The sequence below is a fragment of the Pelodiscus sinensis genome, chromosome 1, assembly GCF_049634645.1.
Source record: "Pelodiscus sinensis isolate JC-2024 chromosome 1, ASM4963464v1, whole genome shotgun sequence".
In the NCBI taxonomy this organism is placed as follows: Eukaryota; Metazoa; Chordata; order Testudines; family Trionychidae; genus Pelodiscus; species Pelodiscus sinensis.
The window spans coordinates 301,888,151-301,904,150 of record NC_134711.1 but is presented as its reverse complement, the minus strand read 5'-3'; the positions used below and the strand labels follow the sequence as shown (position 1 = coordinate 301,904,150).

At 42.4% G+C, this 16,000-nt stretch overlaps 1 protein-coding gene across 1 annotated transcript in view; it reads right to left on the bottom strand.

Annotated features, from left to right (window-relative positions):
• The window catches only part of ATP8A2 (ATPase phospholipid transporting 8A2), a 558,954-nt gene that overhangs the window by 220,071 nt on the left and 322,883 nt on the right, over positions 1–16,000 (bottom strand). Inside the window, exon 26 of the mRNA XM_014581486.3 lies at positions 10,596–10,706. Within this exon, the coding sequence (XP_014436972.2) occupies positions 10,596–10,706 (111 nt within the window). The remainder of the gene's footprint in view (positions 1–10,595; positions 10,707–16,000) is intronic.

The following is a 16,000-nucleotide window of genomic DNA, read 5'->3' as shown; positions in this document are numbered from 1 at the left end:
TACTGTCTGACAGTATTTGGTGATAGATTCTGGCCAAAAGGACTCTCTGGCAGTGGCACAGTGAATTCCTTAGTGTGTGATTCTACTTAAGTTCACAAACTCTCTGTTGGATCCAAGATATTAGAAAGTGCCGTGCAAGCACATGTGTTTTAAAATTCAATGAAAGTTGGAAGATTTTAGCCCTTGAAAGGGAAAATGATTCCCTATTCTGTTCATTCCCTCTGGGAACACCTAGCATTGGCACTGTCAGAAGACAGGATACTGGGTTGGATGGACCTTTGGTCTGACCTGGTATGGCCATTCTTATGACATCTTTAATCTATAGCGTCATGACCAGAGGGCTGAAGGCTAGGTAGCAGCACAGGCAGTTGCCTTCTGGCTCTACACTGGACAGACAAAGCAAGGGATGGAGAGAGCTGAACTCAGGGGAACAATGGGAACTTGCCACAGCTGGAGGACTGAACCCAGATGAACAGAGAGAGGGTTAATGGGAGTGAGAGCTGATGTGCTAGGGGGACAATCTCCCAGGAGAGAGGTTCCTATTTAGAAGACCAGGATTGGATGTCATGGCAGAGAGACAGAAGAGAACCAATAAAGAAGACACCAGAGGCTGGTACAGGAGGACCCACAGCAGAGAGGCTGGTGGAGGGTGCTCACTTGGAAGAGCAGGGTATTAAGGACTATATACATCAGGCATGGGAAATAGACTATATTTGTGACTTTTGTTGGAGACTACTTTAACTATATTCTTAGACTAGACCGGGGTCATCAACGTACAGAACACGTGCCATAAATGGCACACAAGAAGATTTTTTATGGCACAAGCAGCATGGTATAGGGGCCGGGCAGCCTGGCAAGCAGAACAGGTGACGTGGGGTGACCCTTCACTGGGCTCCGCATCCCTGGGCTGTGTAGCTCCTGGAAGCTAAGGGCTTAACACCCCTTTCCTCCACTACAGGCTCTGCCTCCTGCTCCAGGAGGGAACAGGGCTGGGGCTGCTCCGCAGATCGGGGTAGCACGGCCAGTCACATGCTACTGCCACATCCATGGGGCACTGGGGCCTGGGCTAAGCTGCAGCTGCTCCCCACAGGCTGGGAGACCTTTCCCCAGTAACACGCTGAGCCCAGCCAGGGACTGGAAACAGCCCTGGCCTCTGACTGCCCCATTCCCAAAGCCACAGCCTGCAGGTGAGGGGCGAGCCCTGGGCAAAGGGCTGGGCCAGGCAGGGACACAACTCTGCCTCCCCAGCCCCTCTTCGCCCCAGTGCTGCTCCCAGAGGGCTGCAAGTCCCAGTGCTGCTGCCCTGCAGGTGTATGCACGGGGGGCATAGGGATGTGGGGACAGTAGGTGGGTGAAGGAGGATGCGGGGGCAGGATGGGAAGGGGCAGGGCTTTCACTGAGGGGGATGGGGAAAGTTAAATCTTGGCACACCATTTCTGAAAGGTCGCTGACCCTTGAACTAGACACTAATTTTACAAAAAGTGACTGGAGTCTTGGAAAAGGGAAACTGAGGCAGGTGTGCCTGTCATGAAATGGCCTGCCACCAGAGGGCACGCCAACCAGGGCCATCCTATGACAGTCCCTTTGGTTGGATGTTTGTAACACGAACTCACTAAATACAGGTCATTCCCTTATAATACCCATTTACACTTTCTAATGTTGATATGAATTTACAGTTTGTAAATGATTCTCCTCTAAAATCTTTATGATTTCAATATGGTTACTGAATTGATACTGGTGTAAGGGAAAGCAGACTCCCCCTTCGTTTTTACTGATACAACAAGAACCAAAAATTACTGAACTATTTAAAAAGAATTCGAAAGGAACAAAAATAGCTTCAAATTAACTAAGCAAAAGATTGTTAGAGCTGGTTATATTATATAACCTGAAATTTTAAAATTACTTCTGCTGCAGAGATCAGGCCTGATTCTGATCTCCTTTTCACACATATCAGAATGTTGTAATTTCAGGTATAATTTTATAACAAAACAAAAGCTACAATACTGGGCTTCACTTCATCTCTCCAGGATGATTCTACATCACCAGAGCTTATCTAGGCTCTATATTCTTCCCTTTCAATGTTACAATGTATTTCCATTGGTGACAACGATTCATGAGAGACTGGAGATGTGTGTATATTTATTTCTGGCAGATGTACCCATATGTTGCTCGGGTCAATAACTCAATTAAGTTTTTCTTAAATAAAAGGAAAATGTAAATGCTTTATTTAAATGATTGGTTTAAAAAAAAGTTGTGTTATTTTTATGAAGTTAATTTTAATTTCAGCTTTCTGTTTACATTTTATTAGTAATTTTTTTAAATTGGAATTCAAGAGTATTTTTTCTTCATTCTTTACTCTTATTATTTGCTATGTTTTAACAAAAACATTGCAGGGCTATCTTCACTTTGGTTTCCAATAACATTTTCTTCTAGTTTTTAAAACTTAAGCATTGATTTAACTGTGCCAAAGCACTTCTCCAAATTTCTCCATTTTATCTCTTTTCTGTAATGTTTATGGAAAAGCAATCCTATTCCAGGTTTTCCCTATTTTTCTGGCTCATCTTGGTTCGGTCTCTTTTAACATTCGCTCAGTTATGTCACTTTTGATTTGGTGATTCTGTTTCTTTTCTGTTTGATTTTATGAGAGGCAACCCCATTCTAGGCACATCCCATTTTCCTGGCACAACCAAAACCTTATGTTGCTTTCAGTTATGATAAGACTGAATTTGGTCTTAGCTCTTACCATTTAGGAGGAGTTCTTAGACAAACCAATAAAATCTCTAAAATCTGTAATAGATATAGAATTTCTCCTTTGAAAAATCCATGGCTGAAGAGATTGATTACTGATGTATTTTATACACAAGGAAAACACCAGTTTTACAAGACAGCCTCATCATTTTTCTCTGATTAGCCTCCATGTGGGAATCATAGCATTTCATATAGAGCAAGGGAAAACATCACACACAGAGATGCACACTTTGTATTTGTCATATTCAACATGTCTTTCTAAGGTATACAAATCTAAGGGCTCTCTTAGCTCCAGGCATAATACCTTCCACAATAAAATATCAAAAGAAATCCTTTCCCGCACTAGAATCTTTTGCAACATGCACTGGTACTTGCAGATGTTGCATAAGGCACTCAAATATTTTGGGACCTAGCATGGAGTCTAATTTGTCATTCATAATAATGGTACTTTGTTGAATTAACAACTATGCCATCTCTAGGATGTATTCCAGGGTATGGTCAGAACAAACAAACATTCAAGCAAGCAAAAAATGTGTGCTTGATCCATTTGTGGCTGAACATGTGAAAAATGTTAAACATTGTCAATCTGGCACTTGAGGCAAAACCTTTTAATAAAGAAGGACTCTCCTCTAATGATTCATGTGCAGCATACATTACTTCAAAGAAAGGAAATATTGCATGGATTTATCTTTGTGACTGACTCCTTCAAAACTCATGGGATTAACATACTAAATTAGGAACCCCAAAACAGGAAGTCAATCATGGATTAAAATTGAGGAAGGGACTTGCCTAAGAGCAATTGAAACAATTTCTTTACACAACAGGGGGTTGCAATATGGAATCAAGTGTAGAAGCAGCAATAGAGACTAGCAGTTGTAAACTGGTTGAAGAGAAATTTGGATACATTTTTCAAAGAAATAAAAATCAAAGGGTATATAATCACTTCCTAGACATTTTTGGATTAGGGTAATGTGATATGCATAAACCATATCTCATTTTATTTGAAACAACATTTTGGAATGCCATTTTAAGGATCTGCTTTATGTCCTCCATAATAATTCAGAATAGTTTTTCTGAATTTGAGTATATATGATGCACATATTCTGGGTATTTGTTTACCTGTATCTTATGCTGATCTAGATCTTCCAGCAAAACTTTTGTTACTTCTGGATATGAAGCTGATAAAAAGAAGCTCTATATAGAAAAGAAAGACTCTGAAAGAAGGAAATTTAAAAATAAAAGTATAAAAATACAAGCTCCTGAAACTTAGCTACTTATATTGTGTCCATCATCATGGTATCTGAGCTTCTCATGAAGATATGCTGCTCTAGTTAAAGTTTGATTCATATTATTTGGATGTTTACCAACATAGCCATGACACAGAATTGTTCTGTGCAACTATCCATTGAGAAGAACTTCTTTTCTACAGATGGACATTTATCTGCATGAAGACATTTAAAATCCAGATTTAAAAAACTCCAAAGCCCAAGGATGTATGCCAAAATGTGTGTGTGTATGATTTATGTATGCTTAATTAATAGGCACAACTGCTGCTACCAGTACACATGCACACAGGCCCACCGACTGTGGAGTGGGGAGGGGCAACTGCCCCAGGGCCAGTGATTCAAATGGGTCAGGGGCTCCCGGCTGCCACCATTGCTACTGTGGATGAGACAGTGGATGGAGCCCCAAACCCCTTAAATTGCTGCCAGAACCCCAGGTGGTTCTGCGGGCTGGCTGGGGTAGGGGTGGCACGGCGTTGCATGCTCTGGTCGGCACTGATAGTTGGCTATACCCAGCCCCACCCCTTCTGCCTGAGGCCCCCAGCCCTTCTGGGGAGTGCAGAACTGGTCTCTTCCCTTTGGCCAGGGGCCCAACAAATCTTTCAACCCCCAGCAGACTGGATAGTTGCATGTGCAAACTTAAATTTCCAAACTGGCTATTTGCATGGGTAAATAACTAACTTTTATGCCCAGTCATGATACGGAACTCAAGTGTCTGTATACCTTTGTGTGTAGCTCTAGGTTTTTACAAAATTTTGAAAGTTTGGCTCAATAATTGCATAGCACAGGTATGCCTATATTTTGGATATCGGATGAAATGATGTATTATTTAGAAAAATGCATTATAGAAAGTTGCTTTGTAACTTCAGTTACAACACCTACCACTTGAAAGTGTCAGATTCTGTAGTGTCTTGGGGAATCTCTCCATTTTAGATTCTACAGATTAAATACTTATGGTTGCTTCCAATGAAAGGAAGATTTTTAAAAGTTTTTAAATCAAAAACAGGATTTTAAAAACAATATGAAGCTTTAACTATTTAAAAAGTGGTTCCAGGCCCCATGTTCTATTGGACAAGTCCAAAATGGTGGTTACAAGGACCTCACAAGTCACACATAATCCAATCTTCTAGGACTCACAAATCTGACATTTTTAAAAGTACATTCGTCTAAGCAAGAATGAATTTACTTAGACTTTTTCGTAGGTACAAATGGGAAAACTATGAGGCTGATGGCTTAGTGTCTTGTTCTGCTCTAGCACCTTTGTTGGCTTTTCCCCATGCTGCCCTTACACATAGGGAAAAAAACCTCCTAAACATCTATGAAGCCACCACCTTCAAATCTTACCATAAGATTTATATCTGTCATAACTACTAGAAAACTTGGCCTCTGATAATGGCCAGGCAGATGATAAGCTGAGAAAAATGCTATTCATAACTCATTCCTCTTACTGATACCTCATTGTCCCATCAGTATTCCCCTTTTCGGTTTCTTTCACCAGGTGAGTCTTGTCACAGTCCTAGATTGTGAGACCTCTGATGCAAACACTATCATTTCTACTTGTTTGTACAGTATTTACTACAAGGGAGCCTTGATCCTTCATTGGGCCATTAGGCTTCATTGTACTAACTAACTTAATTAATTTGTTCCAATGAAAGAACCAGCATCCATTTCCTGTGTAATTCTGTCTGACTAGACTCCTGCCTTCCCTATACTGATCAAGGTATCGCTCCCAAGTGGTTTGAACTTTTCCCTGGCATTTCTGATCTTGCCACGTTTCAATTTCTCTACACATTACATGAGAGAGATTCCTGTGTCTGCGTCCCTTTACATTTGAAATCATAGCTCATAAGTATTCAAATTCACGTCATTTAAAAACAAAAAGCACAGATATTAAATGGGTGTCAATCCAGATCTGCAGAATATGAGGATTTAGTTTCATCTAGATATCTTCTTGAATTCTCTTGTTTCTAAGAGCTACATTCTGCTACTACATTTTAGCCCTCTTGTCATAGGACACAGTTTTAATATGGGCATACATTCCAGCAACAATGAATGCAGCTAAATAGCAAGCTCATGTATTTAAAGAGCTTCATATAACCCACCCTATTCACAAAAATACCATCACACAGCCACTGCACAAAAAGTCACCAGGTTCAGCTCAGCAGACTCCAGTACAAGTAACTTTAGACCTTAGTCCATCCTGTGCTATTTTGCACACTGGGTCACCACCATTTCCCATCCTTGCCTATCAACTGCCCTTCTCTCCAAATCTTCCCATTCCATGTCGAGGCACTTGATGTCATTCAGAACTGTTAGTTTCCAGGTTACACCCATGGCACAAAGAAAGAGAGTGCACCTGATATCTAGGTCCAGAATTTTGTGCTTTGAATAACGCTCTTCCAAGAAGTTGGAGGAAATTAATCACAAGAGCATGGAAGATCACAGTGTGTGAGATAGAATTGTTGGATTCTTCCTGGCTCTGTCACATTTTTTAGTCCAATTTTTAAATCTGCTACTGGTTTTGAGCTGTATGATGATCCATGCACCCAGAAATGATGGGAGGAAGGGGGCAGAGGATAATGAGTGCTTCAGCTATTCCTTTTTGTTTGTTTAACCCAAGTTCGCTCTTCTCCTAACTGAAGCTCTGTGACTTTCATGCCTGGCTGTACTCTGGCTTCCTCATTGCTAACAACCTCTCATTCTATACTGTGACTTATGTGAGAAGGTAGGAACAAAAAGAATTACAAGGAGATTCAGCATTGCAGGCCTGTGAAATTCAGTTACATAAAGCTTACTTCAGGTGTTAAATTTCCAGAGAAATAAAACACATATGGTAATGAAGGCATAACTAACAATGGTGTCACAGTGGCTGGCATGCTCTCAGTTCAACTTTACGAATAGTCACTCAGTATAGTCTTGTGAAAATTAGCTTGGAATGTAACTCAGGTACAAACTCTGGTTTCACTGTGATGTCAAAGAAAAAAAGGCTCCACACATGGCAAGTCAAAACAGACAGGGGCAGATAAAGTCCAAGCTTGCTGAGACTACTGGGGAACAAAAATTAATGCTGCAGCAGCTACAAGGTGCTGTACTACTATAGAGGGAAGTGGGAATTTCAAAAGCTGTAGGTTTTGTTTCTAAGTGGAGCTTGGTCCTGCCTTGAGGGCGGGGGGCTGAACTCGATGACCTCTTGAGGTCCCTTCCAGTACTATTATTCTATGATTCTATGATTCTTTTTCCTGTGATCACCATGCCACTCAAAGGCCTTGCACTAGAAATGCAAAATACCATGGCCTTCCTTGTGTAAAGCCAAAAAGTTTAATTGTAGTCTGGAAAGTGACACCAGGGATAGCAGTCTGGGATTCAATATTTGTTGTGTCTCAACAGGTTCAAGGTCAATTTTGCTAAGTTTATAAATCCATTTTTTTCAAATCTGTAGGGCTGAAAATTCAATATATGAGCTGAAAATCACAATCTGGAAGTCAGCTCCTGCCCTTAGATACGCAAGCTTCAAATTCTGCTCCCTCCTATAGTCCACCACCAGCAGCAGCTTCCTTGTGAGTGAATCTTACAGATATGCAATGCAATGCAGATGTACAGGTATATCCAGGGGCACAGCTTGACCCCTGCAACAAAATTACTGTCATTAACAATTCTATTCTGCTGATGCATTAGCCCAAATGGAATCCAGTTAATTCTTAGCCATACTGGCTCTGGAGTGTGAACAGAACTACAAAGGAGTACAAATTGAACCACTCTAGTCCGACACCCTTGGGACTTAATCTGTGCTGAACCAGAGAATTTGCCAAACCACAGGAAGTCTATATTGTCTAACAGTATTAGCAACTCTTCCATGGCTTACTGGGCATGTAGAAGACATTTAGGGGTAAATTATAGCTACATAACAGCACCGGATACTGAGAGCCAGGACTGGCGGCTGTAAACAAATTTTATGGGACCGCAGGAAACTTGGCCACACCCATGATAAGTGGACATTCAGCTAACTAAAATCATGCCGGATCATAGATGTTGCCGGACCATATGCAGGACTAGAGAGGTTCAACCTGTGAAAGCTAATTTCTGGCAATGAAGCACACAGACAAGTCTCTGAATACTCAAAGGAAGCAGTTGAGGGTAGAAAGAAGAAGAGGCCATCTTTACACAGTGTACTCTCAGAGCAGACCTGCATTTTCAGCATCATCTAAGGACATTTTAGCTGAGATGACTGAGTTGTGGTGGATGGTCCTGATTTGAGCAGGGGTTAGACTAGATGACCTCATGAGATCTCTTCCAACCCTAATCTTCTATGATCCTATGGTCTTAAGGTTCGGAAGACCCCTCCCCAGAACAAGATGCTTTAATAGAAACACCCCAGGCTTGAGGTCAGAAAGTTCTTCACCAATTTAGCCCTTCCATGAAAGACCTTTCAGCCTTTTCACATACGGGGAGTTATAATTTAGCCTTGTAATATTATTACATAATATTTTTATTATGTTGTAAACAATAATTATTGAAGCTGAGCCATGTAGAGCATAAACTATAAGACATGCAATTTTTTAAAAAGGTCTTACGAAATAGAAATAAAAGCTCTTTCAGAAAAAATTATTATGACACTGCTAAGGTATTCCAAAAAAAGAGACAGAGATAAATCTTTTAAAATTTGGCAATGCCCCTTTAATTATTCATATTTTGCTTCAGTGCTAATTATTTTCATCTCCAGCAATGTTTACAGTTGCTTACTAAAAACTTTTTTGTAAGTATGAACCAAAGAATCGGTATAAAAAAATATTCAAGAAGTGAGATTAGCTCATATTAGAACTCCCCAATCTCCCCAATATCTTGTCTAATTTATACGAAGAACAACAAAAACAACAACAAAAAACCCAAACCAACCAACCAACCAACCAACCAACCGAAAAACACACTACACTGTGATAAGACCCTGCCTGTGAAATATCAGGTACATAGAATTAAGTTTTGGCAAAGACAGAGGAAAATCAGTATCTGGCTGAAACAAAATTTACAACCATAAGTAGGAGAAACTGGCATTTCTCATACTATTCTGTACAACTGAAATGGCTGTGTATCACTCTTAGCTATGCCACTCTCACACAATGAAAGAAAGTGGTATGGTGCTGGAGGGCTAAATGCACTACTGACATAGAAGCAGTTGGAAATGACAGTTTGACTCTTCAGTTGTTCATATGTAGCCAATAGACTTTGAACTGCAGTGGAAATGATAAAACTCCAAAAGTAGAGGTCATTCAGATACATTTAAGAAAAAATGGAACATGTTTGCTGAGAACTCCTGTTCACCATGAAAATTATACATGCATAAAGATTATTAGATCCTGAGAGAGTCAGACATACACACCAATCACGGTATGATTTATTGAACAGTAAAACATTTTTGACTGAGTGTCTCTTGTAATCTACTGTAAGTGGCTGACTAATTAGAAGGTTCTCATTTTGTTCTTTATTATAGCTCTCTCTTAGCACCTGTTTATTGGATAGAATGAAGAAAAACCTTCAACTATTTTTTTAGAACAGATTTTGAGCAGTGATACAGCAACAGAGAATTTGCCATAGCAGATCAGATTATTGGTTCATCTGGTAGCTTTGTAATGTTCATTGCCAAATGTGCAATAATATGCATTAGGGGATGATTCCTTCCTGACAATTGCTACAATCAGTTTACACATTACAAATGATGTTTGATTTCTCCTATCATATTGACATGCACAACCACATAGATTATTAAAGGTCATAAATGTATCCAACCTCTTAAAATTCAACTTCACTATCTATGCCATCTTCTGGCAGTGAAGGTCACACAATGGATACATATCACACAAAGAGAACATTTCTTTGTTTTAAAATTAAATGTTACTAATTTACATTTAATTTACTAATTGCAACTGTTAATGATTGTCAAACCAAATTTACCCATTGCCAAATAGGTTTTGAACCGGACAGTCCGGTATTGGAGCATTCTGTCCGGGAAACAAATTGAGAAAATACCGGACATATAAATGTTAGGTACTTTCTAATTAAGTAAGTTTTATTATTATCATGAGTATCAGTACTTATTTGCATACTGCCTGGCTGGTAGATACACTCACACTGCAACTACACAGTAGAGAGGAGGGGGGCCGGGCTGGGGCAGGATGGAATCTCCCGGGCCAGACTCACCCGTGCGCCGCGCCAGGACCATGCATGGGCCGGGCAGCACCCCGGGATCTCCGTGTGCCCAGGCCAGCCCCACTCCCTGCCGGCTGGTTCCCCCTCACTCGTCCCCCCTGGTCAGCCCCGCTCCCCCCGACCTCCTCCCGGCTAGTCCCGCTCCCCGCAACCCACTCCCGGTCAGCCCTATTTCCCGCCGGTTGGTTCCCCCGCCTTCCCGATCTCCCCCTGCCAGTCCTGCTCCCCCCGACCTGCTTCCTGCCAGCCCCACTTCCCTGCCAGCCAGTCCCCCCCCCCCCATCTGAGATCAAGTGTGTCCGGTATTTTTTTGAAACCGCTGGTAACCCTATTGCCAAAGCCCATCCTCTTGATTGTTCTTACCTCAATAATATATAAGACCACATTCTTGTAGAAGCAATACAGTATGCATTTAGTCACTCGATTGTAACTCCAGGCTCCATGGACTAATAGTAGTTTCTCCAAGTAAGAAAACTAGAAGAAGATAAATGGACATAAGTAAAATAGCCTCACATTTTACAGCTCTCTATATAAAGTAAACCTTATATCAGTTATTAGATCCATTCCAAGAACTTATTTTCCCTGAGAGTAATCTTGATAAATTACCACAAACAAAATGCTAAAACAAACCCTGCAAAACATTCCTTTTTTTTCAGTAAATCTTTTAAACACAGTTCCATAAATTTGGTCCTCATTTGCTTTAAACAGCAACAAGCCATCAATTATTACTACTATCCTGATAGCAAAATGAAGCAAGGTTAACACATTAGGGCCTACTGGATTAAATATAAATATGAACTCTTCGTTTCATTGTAAGAGAAGATTATTGTGTTTGAGGGTTTAATGATAAGGGCGTGGTAGAAGGAGCTTCTTTGTGTTTTAAAAGAAGTGAAATGGTAATTAGGGCTAAAATGGAAACTCAAGAGGCACAATGCTCAAAAGGGAAAGAAGGAGCACTACTAGCTTTTGAAAGAAGATGTGAATTAATACATTTATATAACATTTACAGTCCACTAGATCATCATAAATATGGTCACAATATGAGCATCATAAAACTGTATTTTCTTCCCCTCTTAAATAAACCCTGCCAGTAAATGTATCTAATATTTATGGAAACTGGTGCCTAATAATACTGGTTTGAACTACTAAGATGACTCAGTGCTAACCCTATTTAATTCAATGAGATTTTCACATTGTTTTCGACAAGAGAAGGTTCATGCCCACAGTGTGGGCAGGAAATATGGAAACTCTGTCAAGGAAGCCACTTGTGTCTTGCAACATTCCTTTTAGTTCAACCTCAGGCCGGCCTCCCATGAGCAGAGACTGAATTTCACTATTTTGTGTGATGGTTTCATGGGAACTAAAAGGATGCCAAACAACTCATTTCCACTTTGGGGCTAGTGATATGCCACCCCAAAAGGTTTGGAGTTCAAATTTATGATTCATCCAAAGCCCATCTGAAACTGTGGGCTCTCCAAACATAAGCGAGAATTTTCACGATATATAGCCTCTCTCCCAAGATCTTCAGCACTTAATGCATTTGCCTCAGATAACACAAGAACAGGTTGTCTGGTGGTATTTTAGCAAAATATCAGAAAACAAAGAAACCCACATTATAATTCACCTTGCATTCAGTCTCTCTCTAGCCTGCATCAGGATTGCAAAGTAGATAACTAAGAGTGAATGGCTAAATAAATGTGCTAATCCATTATCTATCTACCAACTGACCCTCTCTCTTCAGTCCTGCCACAACTTTAATGTATCCCAAGATTAATACTTTGACAGTGCAACATAAAGTATGAACTCCAGCAAGGCTGGCATGTAATCCACGGATACACTGTGTAGAAAAACCCCAGAGGAAAAACTGCACAAATGGTGTAGCCATCCCTCATACAATTTTAATAATGATTTCCTTACCATAATGCTACTCTCTGGGTTTGTAATTGTTCAAGAAAAATGCTAAAGTGCTACCTAAAAGAGCTGGGGAAATGATGCAATGGACAAAGAATAAGGTTCTGAACCTTTAAACACACGTGAGTTCTCCTACTGAGTTGTGACAAGGAATTAAATGGAAGAAAGCCATGTATTTTAACAGAGCTCAGTGGAGCTGTTGACATGCACTAAGTTGCTTACATGAGTAAGTGTTTGCAGGAAGTGTATGGGGGTCTAATAATAAATGAGATACAGAGCATACTTGAATGCCGGGCTCTTATAAATTGTAAGGCCAAAAGAGACCACTGTGATCATTTACTCTAAGCTCCTTGATAATACAAGCCATAAAACCTCTTCCAGTAATTTTTGCATGCAATTGTAAGAACATAAAAAGGTCATACAGGTTCAAGCGAAAAGTCCAGCTAGCCCAGTATTCTGTCTGCCAAACAGTGGCTAGTGCTGGGTGCCATGGAGGAAATGAACAGGTGATCCATTCCCTGTCATTCATTCCTAGCTTCTGCAAACAGAGGTTAGGGACACTGTCACTACCCATTCTGATTAATAGCTTCCATTAATTTATATAGGTCTTTTTTGAACCCTGTTATAGTCTTGGCCTTCACAACATCCTCCCACAAAGAACTCCATAGGTATCCCGTTCACTGGGTAAAGAAATACTTCTTTTTATTTGTTTTAAACCTGCTGCCTATTAATTTCATTTTATTAGACCTAGTTCTTGTTTTATGAGGAGTAAATAGTACTTTACCTACTTTCTCTACACCAGTCATGATTTTATAGACCTCTATCATACCACCACCCCCGTCATCTCTTTTCCAAGCTGAAAAGTTCCAGTCTTATTAATCTCATCTCATACAGAAGATGTTCCATATCCCTACTCATTTTTATTGCCCTTTTCTGAGCCTTTTCCAATTCTAATATTTCAACGGTTCCCAATTGCCAGGCCGCCGACCTCTGGCTGCTAGGCGGTGGAAGCTCTGGTGTCCAGGGTTGGGGTACACTGCTCCCAGCACAGCTGTTGGGAGAGGCGTGTCCTGCCCTGCGTCTCAGCCAACCAGCATTGGGCAGGGGCTCCTCCCAGTCATGGAAGAGCACTTCCCTGCACAGCCCTCCCACCGTGCTGGAAAGTGCTCTTCTGCAGCTGGGAGGAGACTCTAAGCCACGCAGGAAAGCACTCTTCTGCGGCCGGAGGGGACCCCGCCTCTGCCTGGCGCTGGCTGGCTGAGAGGCCGGGGCAGGACATATCTCTCCCAACAGCTGCTGTGGGAGAAGAGGTGCTGGGTGGTGTACCCCATCCCCGTCTCCCAGAGCCTCCATGACACGGGCAGCAGTGCAGGGCTAGGTAAGGGGGGCAGGACAGGCACTGGGATCTCTAGGGGCAGGGCTAGTGCTGGGGGGCTCTGGAGGCTGAGCTAGTAGTGGGGGTGGCTTTGAGGGCAGGGCACGGGAGGGTTCTGGGGACAGGGCTAATGCTAGGGGCTGGCAGTAGGGGAGATTCTGGGGGGGCTGGGTGCAGTGAGGTTCTGGAAACAAGAGGCTGGTACTACTGGGGGTCTGGTGGTGGTGGGCTCTAAGGGGCGGGGCCTGGCACGGAGGCATTTGGGATGGGGGCTGGCACTCAGGGGCTCTCAGGGCGGGAGGCTAGCACTGGGGAGGTTGGGTGCAGGGGACTCTGGGGTCAGTGGCTGGTGCTGGGGGCTAGTGGAGGGGTGGGGAACTCTAGGGGTTAGAGCTGGCACTGTGGACTGGGCTTTTGGTGGACTGGCAACGTTTTATTTGCATATTCATCATTTGCATAATTAATATGTAAATATGCAAAGAGTTTGTGAATGGGTTTGACGGTCCCCAGTATCAAAAAGATTGGAAACTACTGCAATGTATCTGATATATCTGAGCTAGAACACATCCTCTAGAAAGAGATCTAGTCTTGATCTAAAAATGAGAGGTGGGCTACAAAATAAAAAGGTGTTTTTAGAGCACCAGTACTCATTTAATACAAATGGTGAAATTTAGGAGAAAGAAAACACCCAGAAAACAACCCAGGCTTTCCTAGGAACAAAACAGATCAATAAACCCAACATTTATTTTAAATGAAGTATTTCCATGGGCAATTTGCCTCTTTAAAGAATTCAAAAAAAGCAATGGTGCCTAGAAAATTCAGATTCCTTCTCTGGATAAAAAATATCTCTTCTCAATAAAAAGCTGTATTACAGCTTAGAACCATCTAAATAACTTCAGTATTAATTCTGAAAATTAATTAAAATGATGATTCAAATCCATGCTGTCTATACCGATGAAAGTTATTCTTTGGGGCACTGGGGCAGATGCAAATTTTCTTTCTATTTGTTTGGTTTATTATATGATTCCTCATGGAATCCTTAATGAGTACTTCATACAGAGCTTTATTTTTCCATGTGTGCCCACTTCTGGAATCACTGGATTTAAAGTATCATTTGGTTATAAGATACTACATTGCAGATGTCTACTTAAATTACTCAGTAGAACATATTCTCCCTTCAAGGCGTAATATAATTTCCATTAAAGTTGTGACTATATATGTTTCCATTGAGGAAGAATACACCATATGAAGACCAAATTTTTGTTTTGAAAACTATTTAGTGTTAATTCAGCCTAGTCTTTTTCCAATTGCAAATAAGTCCATCTTATTTTACTAATCAGTGCATGTCAGAAATTTGGGTCACCATACCATAGAAATATACAGGCAGTCCCCGGGTTACGTACAAGATAGGGACTATAGGTTTGTTCTTAAGTTGAATCTGTATGTAAGTCGGAACTGGCCTCCAGATTCAGCCGCTGCTGAAACTGATCAGTTTCAACAGCGGCTGAATCTGGACGCCAGTTCTGACTTACATACAGATTCAACTTAAGAACCCCAGGCATCCCCAAGTCAGCTGCTGCTGAAACTGATCAGCGGCTGATTCCAGGAAGCCCGGGGCAGGGGCTTCCTGTAGTCAGCCACTGGTCAGTTTCAGCAGCGGCTGACTTGGGGACGCCTGGGGCAGAGCAGCTGGGGTGCTGCTGGGTTGGTCCAGTAGCGCCACCGCTGGACCAACCCAGCAGCACCCAAGCTGCTCTGCCCCAGGCGTCCTGATTCAGCCACTGCTGAAACTGACCAGCAGTGGCTGAATCAGGACGCCTGGGGCAGAGCAGCTGGGGTGCTGCCGGGTTGGTCCCGTAGCACCCAGAGCGGTGCTACGGGACCAACCGGCAGCGCCCCAGCTGCTGTACCACAGGCGCCCGGAGCAAAGCCGCGGAGCACGGGGGCAGTGGGACAGCCCAGACGTGCCGTGGCTGTCCTGCTGCCCTCGGGCTCCGTGGCTTTGCTCTGCTTTGCTCCCCGTCCCCCTGGTCTGAAGACCAGGGGGACGGGGAGCAAAGCGGCGGAACACGCGGGCAGCGGGCAGCCCAGACGCATCTGGGCTGTCCGCCGCCCGCGTGCTCCAGGGCTTTGCTCTGCCCTGGCAGGGGGACGGGGAGCAAAGCAGAGCACAGCCTCGGAGCACGCGGGCGGCGGACAGCCCAGATGCGTCTGGGCTGCCCGCTGCCCGCATGCTCCGTCGCTTTGCTTCCTCTCCCTGGTCTGCTGGAGACCAGGGAGAAGGCCCCGTTCGTAAGTGCGGATCCGACATAAGTCGGATCCGCGTAACTCGGGGACTGCCTGTACTGTAATCTTTCAAGTAATAGAAACATTCTTTTCCTCCCAAAATTAACAGTTCCATTATATGTTATTTTAAATTTTGTTTCCAGAATTAAAACTGTATGCTGTTGTTTCCAGAAACTTACATAAAACCATTAACTAG